The 20606-nt window shown below is 40.3% G+C and overlaps 1 protein-coding gene across 3 annotated transcripts in view; it reads left to right on the top strand.

Annotated features, from left to right (window-relative positions):
• Window positions 1-14491, top strand: part of METTL25 (methyltransferase like 25) — a 100614-nt gene extending 86123 nt beyond the window's left edge. For 2 of the 3 annotated variants that reach the window (XM_048835677.2, XM_048835676.2), the window contains 3 exons: window positions 11247-11321; window positions 11903-11974; window positions 14180-14491. In XM_048835677.2, the coding sequence (XP_048691634.1) occupies window positions 11247-11321; window positions 11903-11974; window positions 14180-14266 (234 nt within the window). In that variant the 3' untranslated portion in view covers window positions 14267-14491. Of the gene's footprint in view, window positions 1-6518; window positions 7320-11246; window positions 11322-11902; window positions 11975-14179 lie in introns of those variants that run through there. The other variant, XM_048835678.2, reaches the window with a different exon arrangement.
• The last annotated feature ends 6115 nt before the right edge of the window (window positions 14492-20606 follow it).

The following is a 20606-nucleotide window of genomic DNA, read 5'->3' as shown; positions in this document are numbered from 1 at the left end:
CCCCCTTATTTGAGGGTCTTTGTTCTATTGGAGGATACAGTGGTATAGCAACAGGAGACATTCCTTTTGCTCAAGGAATGAGTGTGCTCTACCCTGAGCATTTCCAGCTGGTCATGCTATGGAAGCTTGGACCTAAACTCATGCTCTGAATTGTGCTACCACTGGACTACCATACTGCTATCAATATTAAAATGAAATATTTTAGCCACAGCTGTAGAAGACCAGAGGAATAGATCCAGTTCTGTCTATACTTTAATTCATTATATAACCAGATTATGTTTGTGTAAAAAATTCTCACAATGGAGGGAGGCAGTAAAAAGATCTAAAATTGGATATTAAATAATGCACAGAGTGTACAGTTTTAGATTAAATCTATGTTATATTACATTTACAAACTTATATTTAAACAAATCTGTGCATGGAGAACAAGTATATATTAATGTGTTTCTGATTCTATAATGACCATCTGTTAATCTTCAAAACTCTGTAAACAAGTGAAGTGTCTAGCTAATCTAACATGCTTGTGGATTGGTTCTCAGTCTTAGGAAGTTACTGTGAGAGATGTGGAGTAAGAGACAGAACATTTTCATACTAGCCATTATCATTCCAAAGCAGGAAGGGCTACATATGAGAGATTTATATGTGGCTAGAGTCCAAGTAGAAGACGATCAAAAATGGGAAATCCCAAGAAGTCACTTATAAAAGAGGACCGGGAACATTTTGCCGTTTTCTCACATTAGTAAAGTCATCTGTATGGCTATATAGTTTGGAATCTGCCCAAAAAATTCGTTATAAATTCTAGCTTGTATGTACAGTTTAGGATAAAAATGTGCTCCTGATTGCCCTGTGAAATTTCTAAATGGTTGTTTCTGCCTTGAATGTTGTTGCATTAAATCCATTTCGTCCTTTGGTGGACAGTCAAGCCTACCACTTCCCTGGGGCTAAAAAATAACCCTAGGGGAGGCACTACATTTGCCTACCTTTTTGTGCAGTTCTGATAGAATGATGGATAGGACAAGGGGAAAAGGCAGTAGTGGAGTGAGGGAGGGTGTGGAGGAGTGAGGATAGTATTTTTCTCAAAGATGGTTTCTTTGTCCTTACACAGTTACTGGTTCTAGTCACATTCACATAGATACACACAATTTTGTAAGAAGAAAGCACCAGCAGTCAGCTAGAAAGAGGAGAGGAAGCCCTTATCTGGCAGAAGCTCTCTTACTTTCTAATTCACCAAATACCCTTTGTCACCTGTGATCGTATGAGGGAGCACTTCTTACTTTCACATTTATGCAGAACAGAGACACCTTGAGTGATTGATGCAGGGGCTTATACCAGCTCCTTCCTCCAGAGGAGTGTCCACCTTTCCACTTAAAGGCTTCTTTGATCTTTTAAGAAAGAAAAAGAAACAGAAAGGATGGGTTTTTCTCTCTTTCCAGTTTTGCTACCACTGTCCAGTAAAAAATATTCAAGCTCCCTCTGCAGCCTCAGCAGAAAGCAGGGTAGGGAGTAGGGCTACTTGGAAAAGGGAAGGAAGACAGCTCATTTGCAGGTGCTTTGCTACTCCTGAGCATGCATGGATATGGGTTTTTTGCCTACAAAGCTGACCTTCCACCTCAGTAGGTCAGTCAAGGATACAAGTGTTACTCCTGCGGGAATAACGCAATATAATCACTCTGGTTTCAATTCTTTCAGTAATTTATTTAAACTACAATACAATGGATGAAGAATGGGAGTGGGGAGCATTGGAGGGAATCCCGAAACCCCCTCTGTCTAATAGTAATGTAGCTAGGTTTGACCCTTTATTTCTAGTTATTAGTCAACAAATATATGCAGCCGTATGTTCAGTGTTACATCATAGGCAACTGAAGAGCAAGTGAGGGCTGGGGAATCAAACTCAGAATTTATATTGGCTACTGACCATCTCCAGAAAGGTCAGTAGCAAACAGTTCCTGGAGCACATTTTGATAGGAAATTCTTTCTGTTCAAAAATTTAGACCAGCTCTAATCACGAAAGCACCATAAGCATTTATAAAGCCATACTGTCCTTTACATCCCTCTGGCAATGTGAAGAAGTCTTAAAACTTTTACACCTGTTTTATACTCCTCGGGGAACTCACAAAGACAATGAGAACAATTCACTAAGCAGGCAGGCTGCTACATTCTGCTCTGCCGGAGGGGACAGAGCCTGCTCCATGCCTACCTCCTCAGAAATACCTTGAAGCCCTGCCCCTCCATGCTGAGCATGCTGCAATAGTGAGGAAGAGAGTGTCTGTCTGTCTCTCTCTCTCTCTCACACTTGCACAACTGCCCAGCCCCTCTCCCACCCCTCCTGACAGTGATGTACATCTCTACCGGCTGCTCTGGACACTCAAGCCAACCTGCCTGTGCTGCCGGGGAGGGGCTCATGAACACTTTTGCCGCTTCCCATTGCTTTCCTGTCATAAGTAATTTTTCTGCGGGGAAGCAAAGGAATCTGCAGGGAACATGAATTCTGCACACGTGCAGTGACACAGAATTCACACAGGAGTAAAGTGTTCGTACATGCCTCAGAAAACCTGAAACAGGACTCGGACATTCTCAGGTAAATTAAAAATTAGTTATTTTGCAAATATATTTCGTTGTTACTTTTACTTTTAACAATTCATAATCTATTTAAGCTAAACTATTCCTACCCTAAATAGGTAGCATGTTCACCCCAGCCCAATATAAAGGAATACAGCAAATGGCTTCAAGTATAATAAAACTTGCTATGGCAGAACTCTCAAGATCTTCTTATAATTTAGTTTTATGAATCTGTCATTATAGTATCATGTATTTTTAAAGCTCTCTCATGATAGCCTATGTTTTAGTGTGTATAAAACATAATGGGCCAAGTTCAGTGCTGATATATACTCCAGGTTTACCACTAAATTGTCCAAGTTAATATGTTTAAAGAGAGTAACAAGCTCAGTTTCTAGTATTTCTGTCCTAGATGGACATCTAAATATGAAAATCTGGAACCTTTTGGTAGTAATGTAATGGTAGGTACCCCCATGTTATTTATAGAAAATGATTGAAAATATCTATTCTTTAATTGTTTTATATCAATACAGTAACACTGATTAATGCAAAAAGATTAAATTTTATTTAAATCCATTTTTCAACCTTCTTTGCACCCAATGTCTTAGCACCATTGCTATTTTTTATACTCTTCAGGGCTTCTTTGTGGCAGCCTGAACTCATGCAAGGGTTAAGTCATTCAAGTATAAATTCTATATAGAGATAGCTTTGTCAATTGATATTCCACCTACAGAGAAAAGGTATTAAATAATCACCTTGAATCCATCTTTTCACCACATCCAAGCATACAAGCTACTGTATTAGGTATAGCTAACTTTTTCACTGAGGATGGTTACTTTGTCTTGTAGTCAAAATATTTCACACAGAATTTAACAACTCCTCCAGAAGTATCCAGTTAAATATGTACTATGGAGATTCAGTAGCAATTCCACAGTTTAGTCTGTGTTATTTTAAGAGTGTGTGTGTTTGTATATATTGCTGTAAGTTTGATTGATTTTCTAAATCCATAGTGCTGCATCAAAAATGTTGGCTGTGCCTAAAATTTTTCATTTCAGTTTTGCACAATATGTTAGTGGTGTTTAAATGAATGGCACAGCAGTAAATTGCATACCTGGAAACAATAACCCTGCAGCAAAGACATTTTCCTCTCTTTAAAAATAATTTAAAGAGCTCTGATATTTGTTATGTTGCATCTAGAAAGTCAGAACGAAAAATATTCTGAATCTCCTGATGCTTTTTTATTTTATTTTAGCTTTTTTATGCAGCACATAACGAGAAATGTTTATCATCGCATAACCTGCTTATTCTTATGATATGGGATGCTTTTTATTGGTACAGCCCTTCATTTGTGCAGTATATAGAGCAGTAGTACTTTTAATCTGTACAATAAAACAAGCTTGTTATTTTTATTAACATTCTTTGAAGGAATTGAATGCCATTCATTTTTAAAAGAATGCTTATATTGTAATAATTTCACTGGTACATTTCTTTTATGATCATTAATTTGAGTCAGGATATGGGTATTCTCAAGGGGACTTGATGTTCATTGGTCTTGCAGTGAATTTTTAAGATATTTAGTCTTAGTTAAAATTACTATTCCAATTTTGCTACATTAAGATTGTGCCTTAGTGAATTGCAGAGTATTTCATTTTTCAGTGGTAAAACTAACTAGATTATGACTGATACTGTGTAGATAATATGTTGATCATTCTGTTAATTAGAATTCATTATCATTTTGTCTTACAAAAATGTATCCAAAGCAATTTTTATCATTTCCTTGAACATATTTTTAGACAGTTGATACGTGTCTTGTTTTTACCAGCATCACCAGAGCGACACACAGTCTATAGCCTCCTGGCTGGGGCAGACAATAATGAACAGTGCATATTCTCTGGCCCTCAGGGTGGGGAAGAGCAACAAATAGTCTATAGCCACAACCTCCTGGCTGTGGCAGACAGTAGTTAGAGTCTACAGGCCTGAGGGCCTAAAGTGAGAATGCAGCCAATACCTAGCTGTGGGGTTGGCAGCGAAGGGGGAAGAATAGGGGGACCCAGGTCCACCCTACTCCACCAGATCCCAGCCCAGGGCCCTACCAGTGGCATGTGATCCCACCACTGTGTCAGCAGGGACCCTCCCAAAACACACTGACGGCAGCTGCAGCAACACAACCAGACTAAAGTCTGGTTTTCCCTGGGCTACTTCCTACCTGTACCTCTTCATAGGCCCCCATTGCTCATGGGCCCCCAGTCTCCTCTGAGTACTCAGCAGCTGGCAGTCCCAGCAGCTCCTCAAGGTACTCGACTGGCAGCAGTCCCGGCAGCTCCTCAGAATACTCAACTGGTGGCAGTCATAGAATCATAGAATATCAGGGTTGGAAGGGACCTCAGGAGGTCATCTAGTCCAACCCCCTGCTCAAAGCAGGACCGATCCCCAATTAAATCATCCCAGCCAGGGCTTTGTGAAGCCTGACCTTAAAAACTTCTAAGGAAGGAGATTCCACCACCTCCCTAGGTAACGCATTCCAGTATTTCACCACCCTCCTAGTGAAAAAGTTTTTCCTAATATCCAACCTAAATCTCCCCCACTGCAACTTGAGACCATTACTCCTTGTCCTATCACCCGCTACCACTGAGAATAGTCTAGATCCATCCTCTTTGGAACCCCCTTTCAGGTAGTTGAAAGCGGCTATCAAATCCCCCCTCATTCTTCTCTTCCGCAGACTAAACAATCCCAGTTCCCTCAGCCTCTCCTCATAAGTCATGTGTTCCAGGCCCCTAATCATTTTTGTTGCCCACTGCTGGACGTTTTCCAATTTTTCCACGTCCTTCTTGTAGCGTGGGGCCCAAAACTGGACACAGTACTCCTGATGAAGCCGTACCAATGTTGAATAGAGGGGAACGATCACGTCCCTCGATCTGCTGGCAATGCCCCTACTTATACATCCCAAAATGCCATTGGCCTTCTTGGCAACAACGGCACACTGTTGACTTATATCCAGCTTCTCGTCCACTGTAACCCGTAGGTCCTTTTCTGCAGAACTGCTGCCTAGTCATTTGGTCCCTCGTCTGTAGCGGTGCACGGGATTCTTCCGTCCTAAGTGCAGGACTCTGCACTAGTCCTTGAACCTAATCAGATTTCTTTTGGCCCAATCCTCCAATTTGTCTAGGTCCATCTGTATCCTATCCCTACCCTCCAGCATATCTACCTCTCCTCCCAGTCTAGTGTTATCTGCAAATTGCTGAAGATGCAATCCACACCATCCTCCAAATCATTAATGCCACATCTTGCTCCTGACTCCTGTCTTAAACCCCAGCCTAGCTTGACTTTGGTACCTGTCTTCTTACTCAGCTTGGTAGCTAGTCCTGACTCCTGCCTTTGACGCTGGCCCAGCTTGACCCTGGTACCCATCTCCTGACTTGGGTTGGTAACTTGTCTCAACTCCTGCCTTCAATTCCTACCCAGCAGACTGCTGGCCTGGCCACCTACACCCCAGATATAACAGTCTCATACTTCGTTAACATGAGCCAATGATCCATGTCAGATAAGTCCATATTTCAAAAGATACTGGGTTCAGTCCTGTATCAGTAATCAGCATATTGTTTATTCTATAATTGATACTGTGGTTTCATGCATTTGTTTCTGTGGAAATTATGTTCCTTTCTAAATTAGTGTCAAAAGGAAGAAATAGTTTAATTTCAGTGTGTTCCGTTTCCTATAGTATTAAGTACAGATTTACATGTTAAGGCCATTGTAAGACCAAGTATTTAAGGCTGGAAATTATGAAGAAGCCTAAGGGAATTGGGTGCCCAAATCCCAATAAGCTTCTTTAAAAATCCCAGCCTTAAATTTATTAGGCCAGATAATGTCTCTATATGGAAATGCCTACATAGGGGCTGGGAAACTACGGGAGGTTCTCTTCATGGACTTCCCTCTGAATTCATCCATGGTTTGTTCTCTTGTAGAAGAAATCGGGGTCCAGCCCACACACCCAGTAGATCCTTTGACATCCGGTGGACCTTGGAGTCCAGTGGGGAGCACCCAGATGGAGGCCCTCTGTCTTCATGATTCTATGCTGACCTGTGTCTTGCAGGTGCTCCAGCCATATACCAACATTAATGTAATGTTAAATAATCTTTAATGCCATTGGCAACATTAATTTCCATATGGCATTTTTCACTAGTTGCACCAGAGTGACAATGTGTACACTCCTTTCCCTCCCCTGCCCCCTGACAATCTGTCACTCTTACTTGCTGGCCTGCTCCTTTCCCATGCATGACTCTTTGGACCTATGGAGAGCATGCCAGAAGAATGAGAGGGATCGTGCTATACAGGTAGCTGACCTCCTATCTCTTCTGCATGGAGAGGGGGAGATCAACATATTGGAAGGTCCTCTCTGCTGATTTTTCACTCACTGGAGAACAATGGCTTGAATGTTCCAAATGACCTTTGCAGTTAATTTGACTATATATGACCCTTTCAAAACTGCATGTTGCACATTGGCAGTGAGATATTTTGCATGCGGTTTTTCATTAAACTTGTAAAGGGTGTAACTAAGGCAGGCTGTGCTAGGCATGCATCGATGACAAACTTAGCTGCACAGTGAAATACGTACTGAAGATGTGCATGGGAAAAGGGAGAAGCCCTCAGACTCTGTGGAGCTTGTCAGGACCAAGGAGTTATGAAGGGCTGCTTTATGATTTGTATGAAGTTTCATGGGAAAGAGATTCTGTCCTAAAAGAAAAGGAGTACTTGTGGCACCTTAGAGACTAACCAATTTATTTGAGCATAAGCTTTCGTGAGCTGTAGCTCACGAAAGCTTATGCTCAAATAAATTGGTTAGTCTCTAAGGTGCCACAAGTACTCCTTTTCTTTTTGCGAATACAGACTAACATGACTGTTACTCTGAAACCTAGATTCTGTCCTGTAGCTTTCCTAAAATGCTTAGGATAGGATGTTTGATAGTGTCTGTCCAAAAACTTCCTGGTTAGGTAATTTAGATACCAATTTTTTTGTAAAACCAACATAGCTTCAAAAATCTGGAAGTTAAATGCCTTAGTTTTGTGGGTGGTTGTTTTTAATGTTAAAATTAGGAAATTCCAGACAAAAACTATGTTGAGAACATTATGACCTATACAATTAAACAGTCAAGGGAGGAAATGCCAAAATAACAACTGTACACTTTACTCTCCCTCTCCTTGTCTATAAGTGTATGGTAATCTTTAATTACATGATTGCAGAGTATTTCTCAAGATGTATAACATGATTTTTTTTTACTTTGAAAAACAAATGTATAGCATCTCGTGATTTTCTTTTTTTAATGCTGCTACTTTCTTTGTCATAATGCAGCATAACTTCAGCAGCCTTTCATTTAACCACCTAGCCTTATGTGTCCTGAGAGGCTATTACATACCTAGCTCCTACTACTTTTGTGCTTCCCCACTCTCACTTTAAACTTATTACCATTTCAGCACCTGCCCCCTGTCCTTTGTTTGTGTTTCCCCAGATTAGATTCCAGTGATGATGGAATCTGTGAAATTGATCGCTGCCTTACATTTTTAAAGAAAGAGAAAACAGACTTCACTATCCACTGACGTATGCCAAAATATTGTCAGTTGTCATGGATTTTTTTACAAGCAGCGCTGGGCTTGGAATTTAGCTGTAGGGTATTTGTTTTTATATTGGATTGTTTCATTTTAAGAAAATGTAGTGCAGAGTAATGAATTAATCAGATTAGACCAATGGTGGCACTTGAGCACTTGGCCGTGGTCCGTGGAGAGCTGTTCTCCTCCTTGTTTCCAGTTGCTACATTGCATTAAAAGAATCTAAAAGTATATCAACTACTTTCCTACTACTACATTTGTAATTATGTAATGGCTATAGTTACTACATGATTGTGAATGGGAGGGAAGGTGGACCACACTCACTGTAAGAGGAAGTATCCATGACTTCTATTAAAATGTTGTTCATGGTATAAAAAAAATTGGAGAGTATGAAATTATTATTAATGTATGTCCTTCAGTCTGCCAACAACATGAGTCTTATCGGCCTGTTTTTCATCTTCTCACACAAACATCTTCATACTGCCTTCCACAATGTTCCTTACATGTGTAACGCTCACCTTGAGTTAATCTGTAATGCTGATACCCGTTCCTTTAAATCTCCCCTCAAGACCACAGTGCTAATAAGAAATGATCCAATAGCTAGATTGAGTGGAATAAAGATGAGGTTAGTTGGCAATTTATCCACCTATAACCATAAGATTTGAGGGGTAAATACAGATGTATGTATATGGAATATGCATAGGATTGTATCATTGTTCTGTGTCATTTATCTTCAGGATCAGGATTGTTTCTTCATAGACATTTGTACAGTACCTGGCACAATGGCGCCATGTCCCTGATTAGAACTTATCAGTACTCATATAAGAAAATATCAAGCAGTAATAAATGGCACATATTGTTACATTGTGTCATGTTATCTTAAGAGGAAGAGAAAAGGGGATCGTGGTTTTGGTACGGATATTTGTGCACAGTGAATGGTTCTCTCACTTGAGAATTAAGACTTTGTATTCTGGGCAGTAAAATAAGAAAGCACATCTCTGTTTATCTAAAATCCCCTGCTCATTCTCCTACCACAGAGTACTACTGGATGTGTCTCCTTGGCAACAGCTGTTCTAGGGAAATGGTGGAGGATTACATAATGGTGTTGACAGTCTGGGGAAATTAAAGATCTGTGGCTTTCTTTTTTCAGAGGAAGGGTGCAAGAACCACATGTACAAAATCACATTATTTTCAATAGTGCATTAAAACTTAAAGTAACATGAATATATCCCAAAACCAACTAAAATGTGTGAATTTGTGGAGGGAGAGGACGGAAGAGACTCTGGCCACAGTGCAGTCTTCCTGTATTGCCTGAGAATGTTAGGAGCACACTCCAGTTCTTTCACTGCAGAATTGGAGACTTTAGAAAGAATTGGCAAGTGCAGCTGGCATACTCTTTGGGCTTGTCTACACTAACCGGGGGATTGACGAGCGGCGATCGATGCATCAGCGGTCGATTTAGCGGGTCTAGTGAAGACCCGTGGCTAAATCAACCACAGATCGCTCTCCCGTCGAGTCCTGTACTCCACCAGATTGAGAAGAGTAGGGGGAGTCGATGGGAGAGCATCTCCCGTCGACATCGCATAGTGTGGACCCCGCAATAAGTAGGTCTAAGCTACGTCGATTTGAGTTACGCTAGTCACGTAACTCAAATTGTGTTGCTTAGATCGAATTTCCCCTGTAGTGAAGACAAGGCCTTTGTTTCCTTTGGTGATTTGCATTCAGAGTATAATGTCCAAATATCACAGAATAATATGGTCTCTATATTCATATAATATTTTTCATATTTTGAGCACACAACTTTTTACACTTGCAACTCTGAGAACCGTGTGTAGAATAAACACAGTAGTGTGCACAAATCAAGTAGTTAGAAATACTGTTAGATGTGCATATGTAAATCAGACCCTGTGCATGTGAAAAATGCACATGATAACTTGCTCATGTGTAACTGTGGCTGCTGTATTGAGCTTCCTTTGAGAATTTGGACCCAGATGACCGGACTCCTCCCCTCTCACTGCCCAGAGCTCTCCTTGGTCCCAGCTGGGAGGCAGCCCCACTCCATCCTGGGAGGATCCCCTAGGTAGGATCCTGCATTCCCCCAGTCCCACTCCTCCCCTGCAGGATCCTGCAGCCACCTGCTTTTCTTCTCCTAATCCCATGGTATTCTCCATAGCTGTCCCCCATCTCCAGTTTTCAGTGGGAGGGCTTCCCCAGAGCGCTTATCTTCATAAACTCATTCTTCCTGCACTAAAAGAACAGTTCCTGCACTGTGGGGGATGTTAAGCCATTACTGCCAAACTTGGAATAGGGGCCAGCCCAGTTGTGCCCCAGCTTCCCTATGGCTGCTGTCTGTAACACAAGCAGCATAATGGCCTCTAGTAGCCAAAGGGGGAAGCTGCACGTGTCTCAGGCAAAATTCCAGAGCTGCCTGTGTCTTCTCACCAAAACCAGCCCCAAACTGCAGCACCTGCAATATTACAGGCATTGGCAACACTGCACCAGGCAGTCTCCTGAAGGAGAGGGAAGCTGCGGAGAATTACAAGTGAGAAAAAGTAATATGGAAGTATTATAGTTATTTCACAGAGGGATAACCTGGAACACAGAGAAAGTGTGTGACTTCTCCAGGGCCTGACAGCGAGTAAGTGGCAGAACCAGGAATAAAACCCAAGAGTCCTGACTCCTACTCCTTTTACTCTGACATATCATATGCCCCCCCTTGGCTCTATAAGTGAGCCCTTTTGTACTTCTTGGTAAAAATTGATGTGAAATATCCACTGTAAGAAATAGGAACATTACTTCCACTTCAGTGTATAGTGCTCATTTAAGAATGGTTTCATGCTTCTGAATAATGAATATATCTGAATATTTCATGTTAGGGAAAAGGCTAAAGTTGATCGAAGAATTCAGGTAATTGAGAACAGAAAAATGGCTCATTATAAGCCTTAGAAAAGTACTCCTATAACAAACAAAACTAAAGTTCATTTGACATCACTCTTAATTAGAAAGAATAATATTGTTTCAGAATTTGCCTTGGCTAGGTAATAGGAATGGCTTTAATTGTTGTCATCCATTTTTTTCCCCCTGTTGCAGCTCCCAGACAGCTGTATAATGGATTACTATGAAAAATACAAGCATAGAATGAATGAGCTGGAAGCGTTTAATATGGTAAAAACAAAGGATTAAAAACATTACCTTGTATATATGTGCTAGTCTAGAATAGAGCCGTGTCGAATTTTATGTGGTGGACCGTCTTATATTGTGATATACTGTCTTACTTCGAGGATATCCTATTCCAGAGCTATATTGGGTGTCAGTAAAATAATAACGAGAACACATGGAAGGTTCTTTTTCAAGGGGGATTATGAATGAGAAGAAAGAAATGTCAGACTCCTTTTGAAACTGGATTGGTCTCCATGAAGTTATTTCACAAAAAATTATTCTAAAAAATTATTCCCCTATTCAAAAGCTTTCTGCCACTTATAGTATGATTTGCATATTAGATTATGCCTCAGAGCCAGCCAGATAAAATACTTTCCCTGCTCATAACATTCCATGGACTTTTGATCTTTACTAGATTTTTCTGAAAATGTCAGAGAGGGAAGAACTGGCAAGGTGGCACTTGTAAAGGTTTTGCTCAAGAAAATGATTCACCTTCCTAGAAGTGTTTCTGGGGGACAGAGTTGTCTTTTTAGTAGTATGTTGGTTTACTTTCCTAAAGCCATGATCGTGTCTAACCTGTCTTTCAGTTGAAAGTTGTTCTGGCTCCCTGTATAGAAGTTTTATTACTTCTGGATCGTCTTTGCTACCTCAAAGAGAAGGTGTGTTTTCTTCATATTTTATGTTACCTGAAGTCTGTTTATTTTAACCAAATTATTTACTGAGTACCAAAGAGTCCCTGTTGTAGACTTACTATTCTCATCATTGTTGCAAAAATTTAACTATTAATTCCATCTTTGTCTAAACATATGCCCAGCAGATGTTTTTTTATTATTATTTTAAGCAAAGCTGCAACAGTAAAGTTTATGTTCTTTTAATTGTATGGTAATTACTAGTCAGTAGACGGTAAAAAAAAAAATTTAAACCCTTACAAATCTTATTCCATACCAAGTATTGGTATATTAATCATTGAAAGTAATGCTGGAAGTACCAAACAAACGTTACCCTGTGTATACTAGAGCTTTCAACTAATGATATTGTAAGGACTGATCTGCTGCCCACTGATCTCAATGGCAGTCTTTCTGTGGGCTTTGGATCATGTCCAAAATGCACATGGATTATTTTTATACCTACTTACTTAAGATATATAATGAAAAAAAGATTTTTTTCAGTTATATAATCAGTTGAGTTGTACCTGACTAGCATATAGCACATCTGAACTGGCCAAATACAGATCTGGTGTACAGTAAGTTGGTGCAACTACACTGACTTCCATTGAATTACACCACTAAGTCTCAGCTTGTCCTAATTAACTCAAAAGTAATTATCATACTTATGCTGTTCCAATAAAACATTTGCCATCCAATAGTAATTTGTTAAGACTGTTATAGTGGTTTCTTTGAAGCTTCTACTGTGGGCTATATTCAAAATAAAGTTTTGTGACCTTTTCATATTATACCCATTTGTGTGAGCAGCTCTTTTTTCCACTATAAACTTTTCATTTTAATAGCTCCGTTTTATCATAAGGAAAGTTTTGTTTAATTCTCTTCTACAGTACACTTGGAGCAAATGAGTTGTAATAAATGTTTGGTTTTGTTCTAACCGGTATTTTTACAGAGGGAGGTATTTCTGAAATATCTAATGATGTATTTCCCAAATTCCAGCTAACTATAAATCATGAAGAGATCTGTATATTTCCCAAACTGGGAAATCAGACCTTCTGCAGTTAGCACTGATTTACCTTCTCTAAATTTAATATACCCATAGATTTAATCTTGCACTGGTTACTCCTGAGGGAATTCTGCGCTACTTCACACTGCAGAATTCATGTTCCCTGTAGATTTCTTTGCCCCCCCCCCCCCCCCGAAAATGATAGGGAAGCAAAGGGAAGATGCAAGAGCAGTCATGCACTCCTCCCCAGCAGTACAGGCATGTCGATTCCAGTGCCCAGAGCAGCCAGTGGAGAGATAAGTCACCCTGGGGCTGGGGATGCCCATGAGAATAGTTGGGGGGGGGGCATTGTGGAGTCATGTGCCACTGCTCCCCATTGCTGTGAGCACAGAGCTGCCGAGTGAGGGAGTGTGCCGTCCGGCTTGCTGACACCTGAATCCCCCATACATGGATCCTGCTGGGCTGAGCCTGCCTGCCCACTCCTGGTGCACCTGTTGCAGAGGGCAGGGCCCCAGGGTGTTTCAGGGTCAGTGTCGGGTGCAGCCTCACCACTGAGTACCTGGCCCAGGGAAGAGGGGACTACAGGGTGATCTCCTACTCAATGCAGCCAGTGGTCTGTGCTCCCCACTGCCATGCTGGAACCTCCACATTTATGTATTGACAAATATAATTTGCTGAATTTTAAAATATTGTGCACAGAAATTTTTTTTTTTGGTGCATACTTTAATTTTTTGGTGCAGAATTCCCTCAGGAGTAACTAGTAGACTCACAAATTGTATTTTTCTAGACAAGATGAAATAGAAATTATAGAAACCATACAAAGTGTTAGGGCCAAATCCAAGTCAACTTACTCATGTAAGAAATCTCATTAACTGCAGTGGTACTATTTGAATGAGTAAAGTTTGTAGGATTTTGTCTTTAATTTCACTGCTTGTAATTCATAAAAGAAAAGATCTGTACAGTGAGTGGTAGACCCACATGACAATATGTAAGAAATAATTTAAAGGCTTTAAACCACAGATTGTTTTTCTTTTCATAAGCATTATTTTGTGAGTTCACAACTGTTTCATGTATTGCATAAAAGTTAGAGTTTCCTTTTTTTGCAGTTTTGTATTTCAAAATATGGACCCATTCCCATATCTCAGCTTTTAAGTCAAACACATTTTTATGTGCTTTAATCATGTATCATTTTACAGGACAACATTACCTGGTCTGGACTGGTGAAGTTATTTGATCCTGTGAAATCCCCCAGATGCTATGCAGTTGTTGCTCTGAAGAAATAGAAGTGTGTTCAAGTTGAAGCAAATTGCTAGATAGTTCACTGCTCTAGGTCTGATACTGTTGTTACTTTTGACCCCCATGTTTATTTTGTTGTTATTTTAAGTTATTATCTAAGTACTTCAGTGATATATTATGTAACCATCTTGTTTTTACTTGAAAAATAAAGCATTAAGTATGAATCATGAGAAGTATATCCAAAGTAAAATTGAAGTCATTTTATATTTCAACATGTCCTGGTCTAATTTATTAAAGTCATGTTAAGCATCTGATTTTCCCAGAAAAATTCAGAGACCCATATTGTGAGATTATTTTTAAAGCAGAACTCTATTGATGGTAATATCTTAAAAACTGATGGGATAGTATAGCTCAGAATTATGGGGACATGCCCATTCTCTTAGAATCATAGAACTGGAAGGGACCTCGAGAGGTCGTCTAGTCCGGTCTGAACTCATTGCAGAATTAAGTATTATCTAGGCCATCCCTGACAGGTATTTGTCTAACCTGCTTTTAAAAATCCCCAATGATGGAGATTCCACAGCCTCTGTGGTCAATTTATTCCAGTGCTTAACCACCCTGACAGGAAGTTTTTCCTAATGTCTAACCTAAAATCACCGTTACTGCAATTTAAGCCTGTTGCTTCTTGTCCTATCCTCAGAGGTTAAGGAGAACAATTTTTCTCCCTCCTCCTTGGAACAACCTTTTATGTACTTGAAGACTGTTACCATGTCCCCTCTCAGTCTTCTCTTCTTCAGACTAAACAAACCCAGTTTTTTCAATCTTCCCTTATAAGTCATGTTTTCTAGACCTTTAATCATTTTTGTTGCTCTTCCCTGGACTCTCCAATTTGTCCACATCTTTCCTGAAATGTGGCACCCAGAACTGGACACAATATTCCAGTTGAGGCCCAATCAGCACAGAGTACAGTGGAAGAATTACTTCTTGTGTCTTGCTTACAACACTCCTGCTAATACATTTTAGAATGATGTTTGCTTTTTTTCCCCAACAGTATTACACTATTGGCTTATTTAGCTTGTGATCCGCTATGACCCCCAGATCCCTTTCTTCAGTACTCCTTCCTAGGCAGTCATTTCCCATTTCGTAGGTGTGCAACTGGTTCCTTGTAAGAGGAGTACTTTGCCTTTGTCCTTATTGAATTTCATCCTATTTACCTCAGACCATTTCTCCAATTTGTCCAGATCATTTTGAATTTTAATCCTATTCTCCAAAGCACTTGCAACCCCTCCCAGCTTGGTATCATTCACAAACTTTATAAGTGTACTCTCCGTGCCATTACCTAAATCATTGATGAGGATATTGAACAGAATCAGACCCAGAACTGATCCCTTGGGACCCCACTTGATATACCCTTCCAGTTTGACTGTGAGCCACTGATAACTACTCTCTGGGAACAGTTTTCCAACCAGTTATGTACCCACCCTATTGTAGCTCCATCTAGGTTTTATTTCCGTAGTTTGTTTATGAGGTCATGCAAGACAGTATCAAAAGCCTTACTAAAGTCGTGATATACCACAAATACCACTCCCTCTCTCCCCCCATCCACAAGGCCTGTCAAAGAAATCTATCAGGTTGGTTTGACACAATTTGTTCTTGACAAATCCATCCTGACTGTTACTTGTCACCTTATCTTCTAGGTTTTGCAATTTGATTGCTTAATTTGCTCCATTATCTTTCCGGGTACTGAAGTTAAGTTGGCTGGTCTGTTAATTCCCCAGGTGTCCTTATTTCCCTCTTTATAGATGGGCAATATATTTGTCCTTTTCCAATCCTCTGGAATCTCTCCTGTCTTCCATGACTTTTCAAAGATAATGGCTAATGACTCAGATATCTCCTCAGTCAGCTTCTTGGGTATTCTAGGATGTTTTTCATCAGACCCTGGTAACTTGAAAACATCTAACTTGTCTTAGTAATTTTTAACTTGTTCTTCCCCTATTTTAACCTCTGATCCTACCTCATTTCACTAGCATTTACTATGTTAGACGTCCAATCGCTACTAACCTTAAAACTGGTGAAAACTGAAACAAAAATGTCATTTACACTTCTACTATTTCCACATTGTGTGTTATTGTTTACCCCCCACATTGAGAAATGGGCCTACCCTGTTCTTGGTGGTCCTCTTGCTTTTAATGCATTTGTAGAATGTTTTCTTTTTACCCTTTATGTCTCACTTAGCTAATTTAATCTTGTTTTGTATCTTGATAACTCTTGTTAACTCATCTCAGTCAGTGAAATCTAAGCTTCTGTAAAGCCAGCAGAAGTTTTACCATTGACTTCTGTGGGACTAATATTTCATGGTTAGGTGTTCTGGAAATCTCAGTTTCAACTGGATGAATCTATGCTGAAATTGAAGATAAAATTTCCTTACTTGGCTTTGATAATTGTAGACTTTCACACTGTTTAATATAGTATTTTAATGTTATTTTTACTTTCTATTCATAATTTCAATAAAATATATTTTAAAAAAAGGTAAAACGGGCTATTGAGTGGGAAACATGTGATACATTCTTGTAATCTGCAGATTCATGATGCTTTGGAGCCATTGGGATAGTGCATACTATTAAGGATATTTTGCTCTTTTGTATTGTTGCTAATACAACATGGCTGCTACATTCCAACCCAGAACCAGCTACACGTTAGTATATTAGACAGGCCAAAATGTTCTAGGAGCCTTCAGAATTAAGGGTATTCTATAAATGTAATGATAAATGTGTTGCAGTTAACTGCACCTTTTCCCCCACTCTGGTCTACTCAGGGGCACGCCTTTAGGTCTCAGGCATCAGCCACCACCTCTTTGTGGGCAGGACCCTTGTCCCACTTCCTCCAGACTAGGAAGTTAGTCTTGCAGTTCTTCAATTCACTGCGTTTACCCCAGCAGCACTGACCTGAATCCAGCACCTGTGTATGGTTTGCTCTGTCTCAGGAACAAAGACAGGGTGACGAGCCAGCTTTCAGAACACAGTACATTTATTTTTAGGACAAAAGCATTACAGAGAAAACATATCACAAAACAATGCACAGTCTGCACGCACGCTAAACTTACCAGATGTCATTCATCTTCCACATGGCTTTCCAATCCTTCAAACGCTTCCAGCAGAGTTTTACTCTGGTGGTTACAATGTCATGTCAATGTTTGGATCAAAATTAGGGACCCCCTCTGCCATTCAGGCTGGCCCTTTATACCACAAGCTTTTTCTTTGTCTCCTGGGTCTCTTGCATCCAGTCTGTAGCAGTATATGTAATTCTCCCCAGTGGGTGATACTTCTCTGGAGTATCTGCAGTAATTATCCCCCACTGATCTTAGTTCCTGGGGGAAGCTTGGTAACCCTGTCCCATGGAGCTAAACTACAATCCCTAATTTCCAAAAATACATAGAACACATATAGTTACAACAGTTTATTATTAATCCTGGTGCCTATGGCATCTGGCACATCTCAGTATACTAGTCTTTTGAAGTTTCCATGCTTCCAAGGTTTTGCCTCTCTCAGAAAATATTATACTTTAACCCCATACTTACTTACTTCCTGAATGCTGCAAAGATATATTTCAGTGATCCATATATTACAGCAGATCTTACAGGTCTCAATCTTGATTGGTACCACATTGTGCTAGGTGCTATATAGACACATAATAAGAGACAGCCTCTGCCCCAAAGAGTTTGCAATGTAAATAGAAAAGTCAGACAAAGGCAGTATTATTATCTGTACTTTTGCAGCTAGGAAACTGAGGCACAGAGAGATTAAGTGATTTGCCTTCAATTGCACAGGGAGTCAATTGGAGATATGAGAACTGGTTTCAAGAGTCTCAGTCCAGTGCTTTAACCACAAGACCGTTCTCCCTCTCTAGGAGACATATCTTCTAATCCCATCGATGGCTGACATGAGCAGCACTAAACTGGCCTGAATCAGGTCTGTGATTCAGACATATTTACCTTCTATGCTGTTTGATTCAAACAAAAAATCCGGTATTTTTTCCCAAAAGTGAATTCAGGCCAGGACTGTATTACTAGGGGTACAATTCCCTAAATTATGTTGACCTAAGAATCCTGTGGGGATTGTTTTACAGGAAATGGGCCAAGTGCAGAATTTAGGAGATTAGATTTAAGTTTGGTTTTTTGATCATTCAAAGTTGTTCTCTGTAGATCTTTGTCTCACCTAAATTTTAAATGCCCAAGTACTGGGCCTTCAATCAGTTGGGTCTTCCACTAGCATAGTTTCAGGACAGAGAATGAGGAACCAATCTGGAGGTCTAGACAAGCTGTGGACCGGCACAGGACCCAATGGGGTGGAGGAAAGATGACCTTTGCAGTTCCCTGAGATTGCCAGGGGCCAGTTCACATCTGATGCAAGTTAAACAGCCTCAGCGCTGCTCTAATGCCAGATGGTAACTGTCCCCAGACAGCTATTGTGTTGTGCAGTATTCTTGACACACTATACCCCCAGGTTATGCCTGTACCTCTAAAAGATGGTCACAGAGGGCCAGGCATGTTGCCTGTACTCCACCAGGGGACTTTCCCAAGGATAATTCTCAGCTGCCCTCTTAGAATAGCTGTATGGCCCCTTTGTTCCACCAGAGTGGAGTGTATCAGGGGCCATGATCAGTCCTGAATGTGCCGTGTATAAACTGTGACTAAGTTGAATCTTCCCCAAACTCCCCAGGCAGTTGTACTTGGCTGACGAGGCCACTGGCTGCATGTGTGGGAACTTATTTGTTGATGTATTTATCTCTGTGGGTTGCCTCATTAAGCTTGCAGATGTACTGTCAATGTTTAATGAGTGAAAATTTTCTATTTTAAGTCTGAGTGGCTTTTATTAGAATTTTCCAGTGCACGACACCATACGAGTTTAATATGTTACAGTGCATAAAACACAATTAATTAAATTACTCATATATAGGAGAAATGGACAAATAAATAACAGACTGTAGTATAATAAGTAAAATGAAAGGGGGAGAAGGAAAGTGGGAACTGGAGGTTAGACTGGGTAGGAGTGGGAAGAAAGGAAAACTTGCCTGGTGCTAATGGTTTTTGACAACTGAACCAAATACAGTGACAGCCATAAGAGTGTTTTTAGGGCTGAGAGAAAGTAATCTTAGCTCTGTGTATGTCTGCAAACGATGTCTGAATGAATGAATTAGGCAAACCCTCCTGAGCCATTCAGGAAAAACTAAAATGAGAGGTGTCTTTCCAACAAGCCAAGTCTGTCTTGCACTGTACATTTGGGAGAGATGCGAAGGTGTTGGTTGTTCTAATGTTAGGCTACTTATATTTAAGCTGTGGCTCCCAAAACACGTTATCCTCATTAGGTGTATGGAGCTAATCTGAGCTCCTCACGTTCCTCTTGGTCCCTGGAGTTTCAACCCCTCAGAGCTGCTGAGCACATGCAATTCCCATGGAAGTTAATGGGAACTGTAATTGTTCAGAATCTCTCAAGAGCAGGATGAGGAAGAGAAAATGGAGCATTCCACATGTAAGACTGTATGGGGAGCACTAAGGAACCTAATGAGCTGGTTGATTCCTTCCCCAGAGAGGAGGAATAGAGGTGAGAAAACCTTTTCCTTCACCTCCTAGCCGCTGGAGGTAAGAAAGCAATATTATGTCCAGTATAATTTGTGCTATAAAATAATTGTTGTTGTATCATGATATTGTATAGTGATGATGCATCAGTATATGTTGACTGGTCACGCTGGTGAAATGTAATGATGTTTTCATGATCACATCACAATTAACTAGTCTGTTGGAACACCGTTATTTTAGTGTTCTATGTGACTCCTTTCAGAGATGAATTGGTTGTCCTGCTTTTCCAGGCCAAGTACCAGAAACACATCAGATATGTACCCAAACAGGGAACCCACAAATAGTCAACGTCTTGCACGCAAGACTGGTGCTAACACTACTACACCAGTGTTAAAAATATCCCAGCAAGGCCAATGTACATTAGATTCAGGTTGCCCAGCCCAATTCAGTGTGAACGGAATCAAAACTGTACAATGAATGCTGCAAATATAATTAATTTTGAAAACTTTAATGTGTAAAGTTCTGACTAAGTGCCAAGTATAGTTGGTTGTTATATAAAAGGCCATTTGATCCAACTCAGAGTAGCAGGCACGATCTCTAGAATTAGCCCAAACAAGGTCTGAATAAATTTTCATGGGCTCCTTATCAACTTTGCAGGTTCTTTCAGTAGTCAGGCACTTTGTAGTCTATGCAGACAAGGACAGAGGCAATGTGCTTCTTAGAACAACAGCTCTTTCATGAGAATTCTGTCAGATGTTCACTGTCAGAGAGGTCATCAGAAGACCAATCTCAATACAGTTTCTAAGCTTCAG

Source organism: Caretta caretta, chromosome 1 (assembly GCF_965140235.1).
Source record: "Caretta caretta isolate rCarCar2 chromosome 1, rCarCar1.hap1, whole genome shotgun sequence".
Classification (NCBI taxonomy): Eukaryota; Metazoa; Chordata; order Testudines; family Cheloniidae; genus Caretta; species Caretta caretta.
This window is presented reverse-complemented; position numbering and strand designations above follow the sequence as displayed.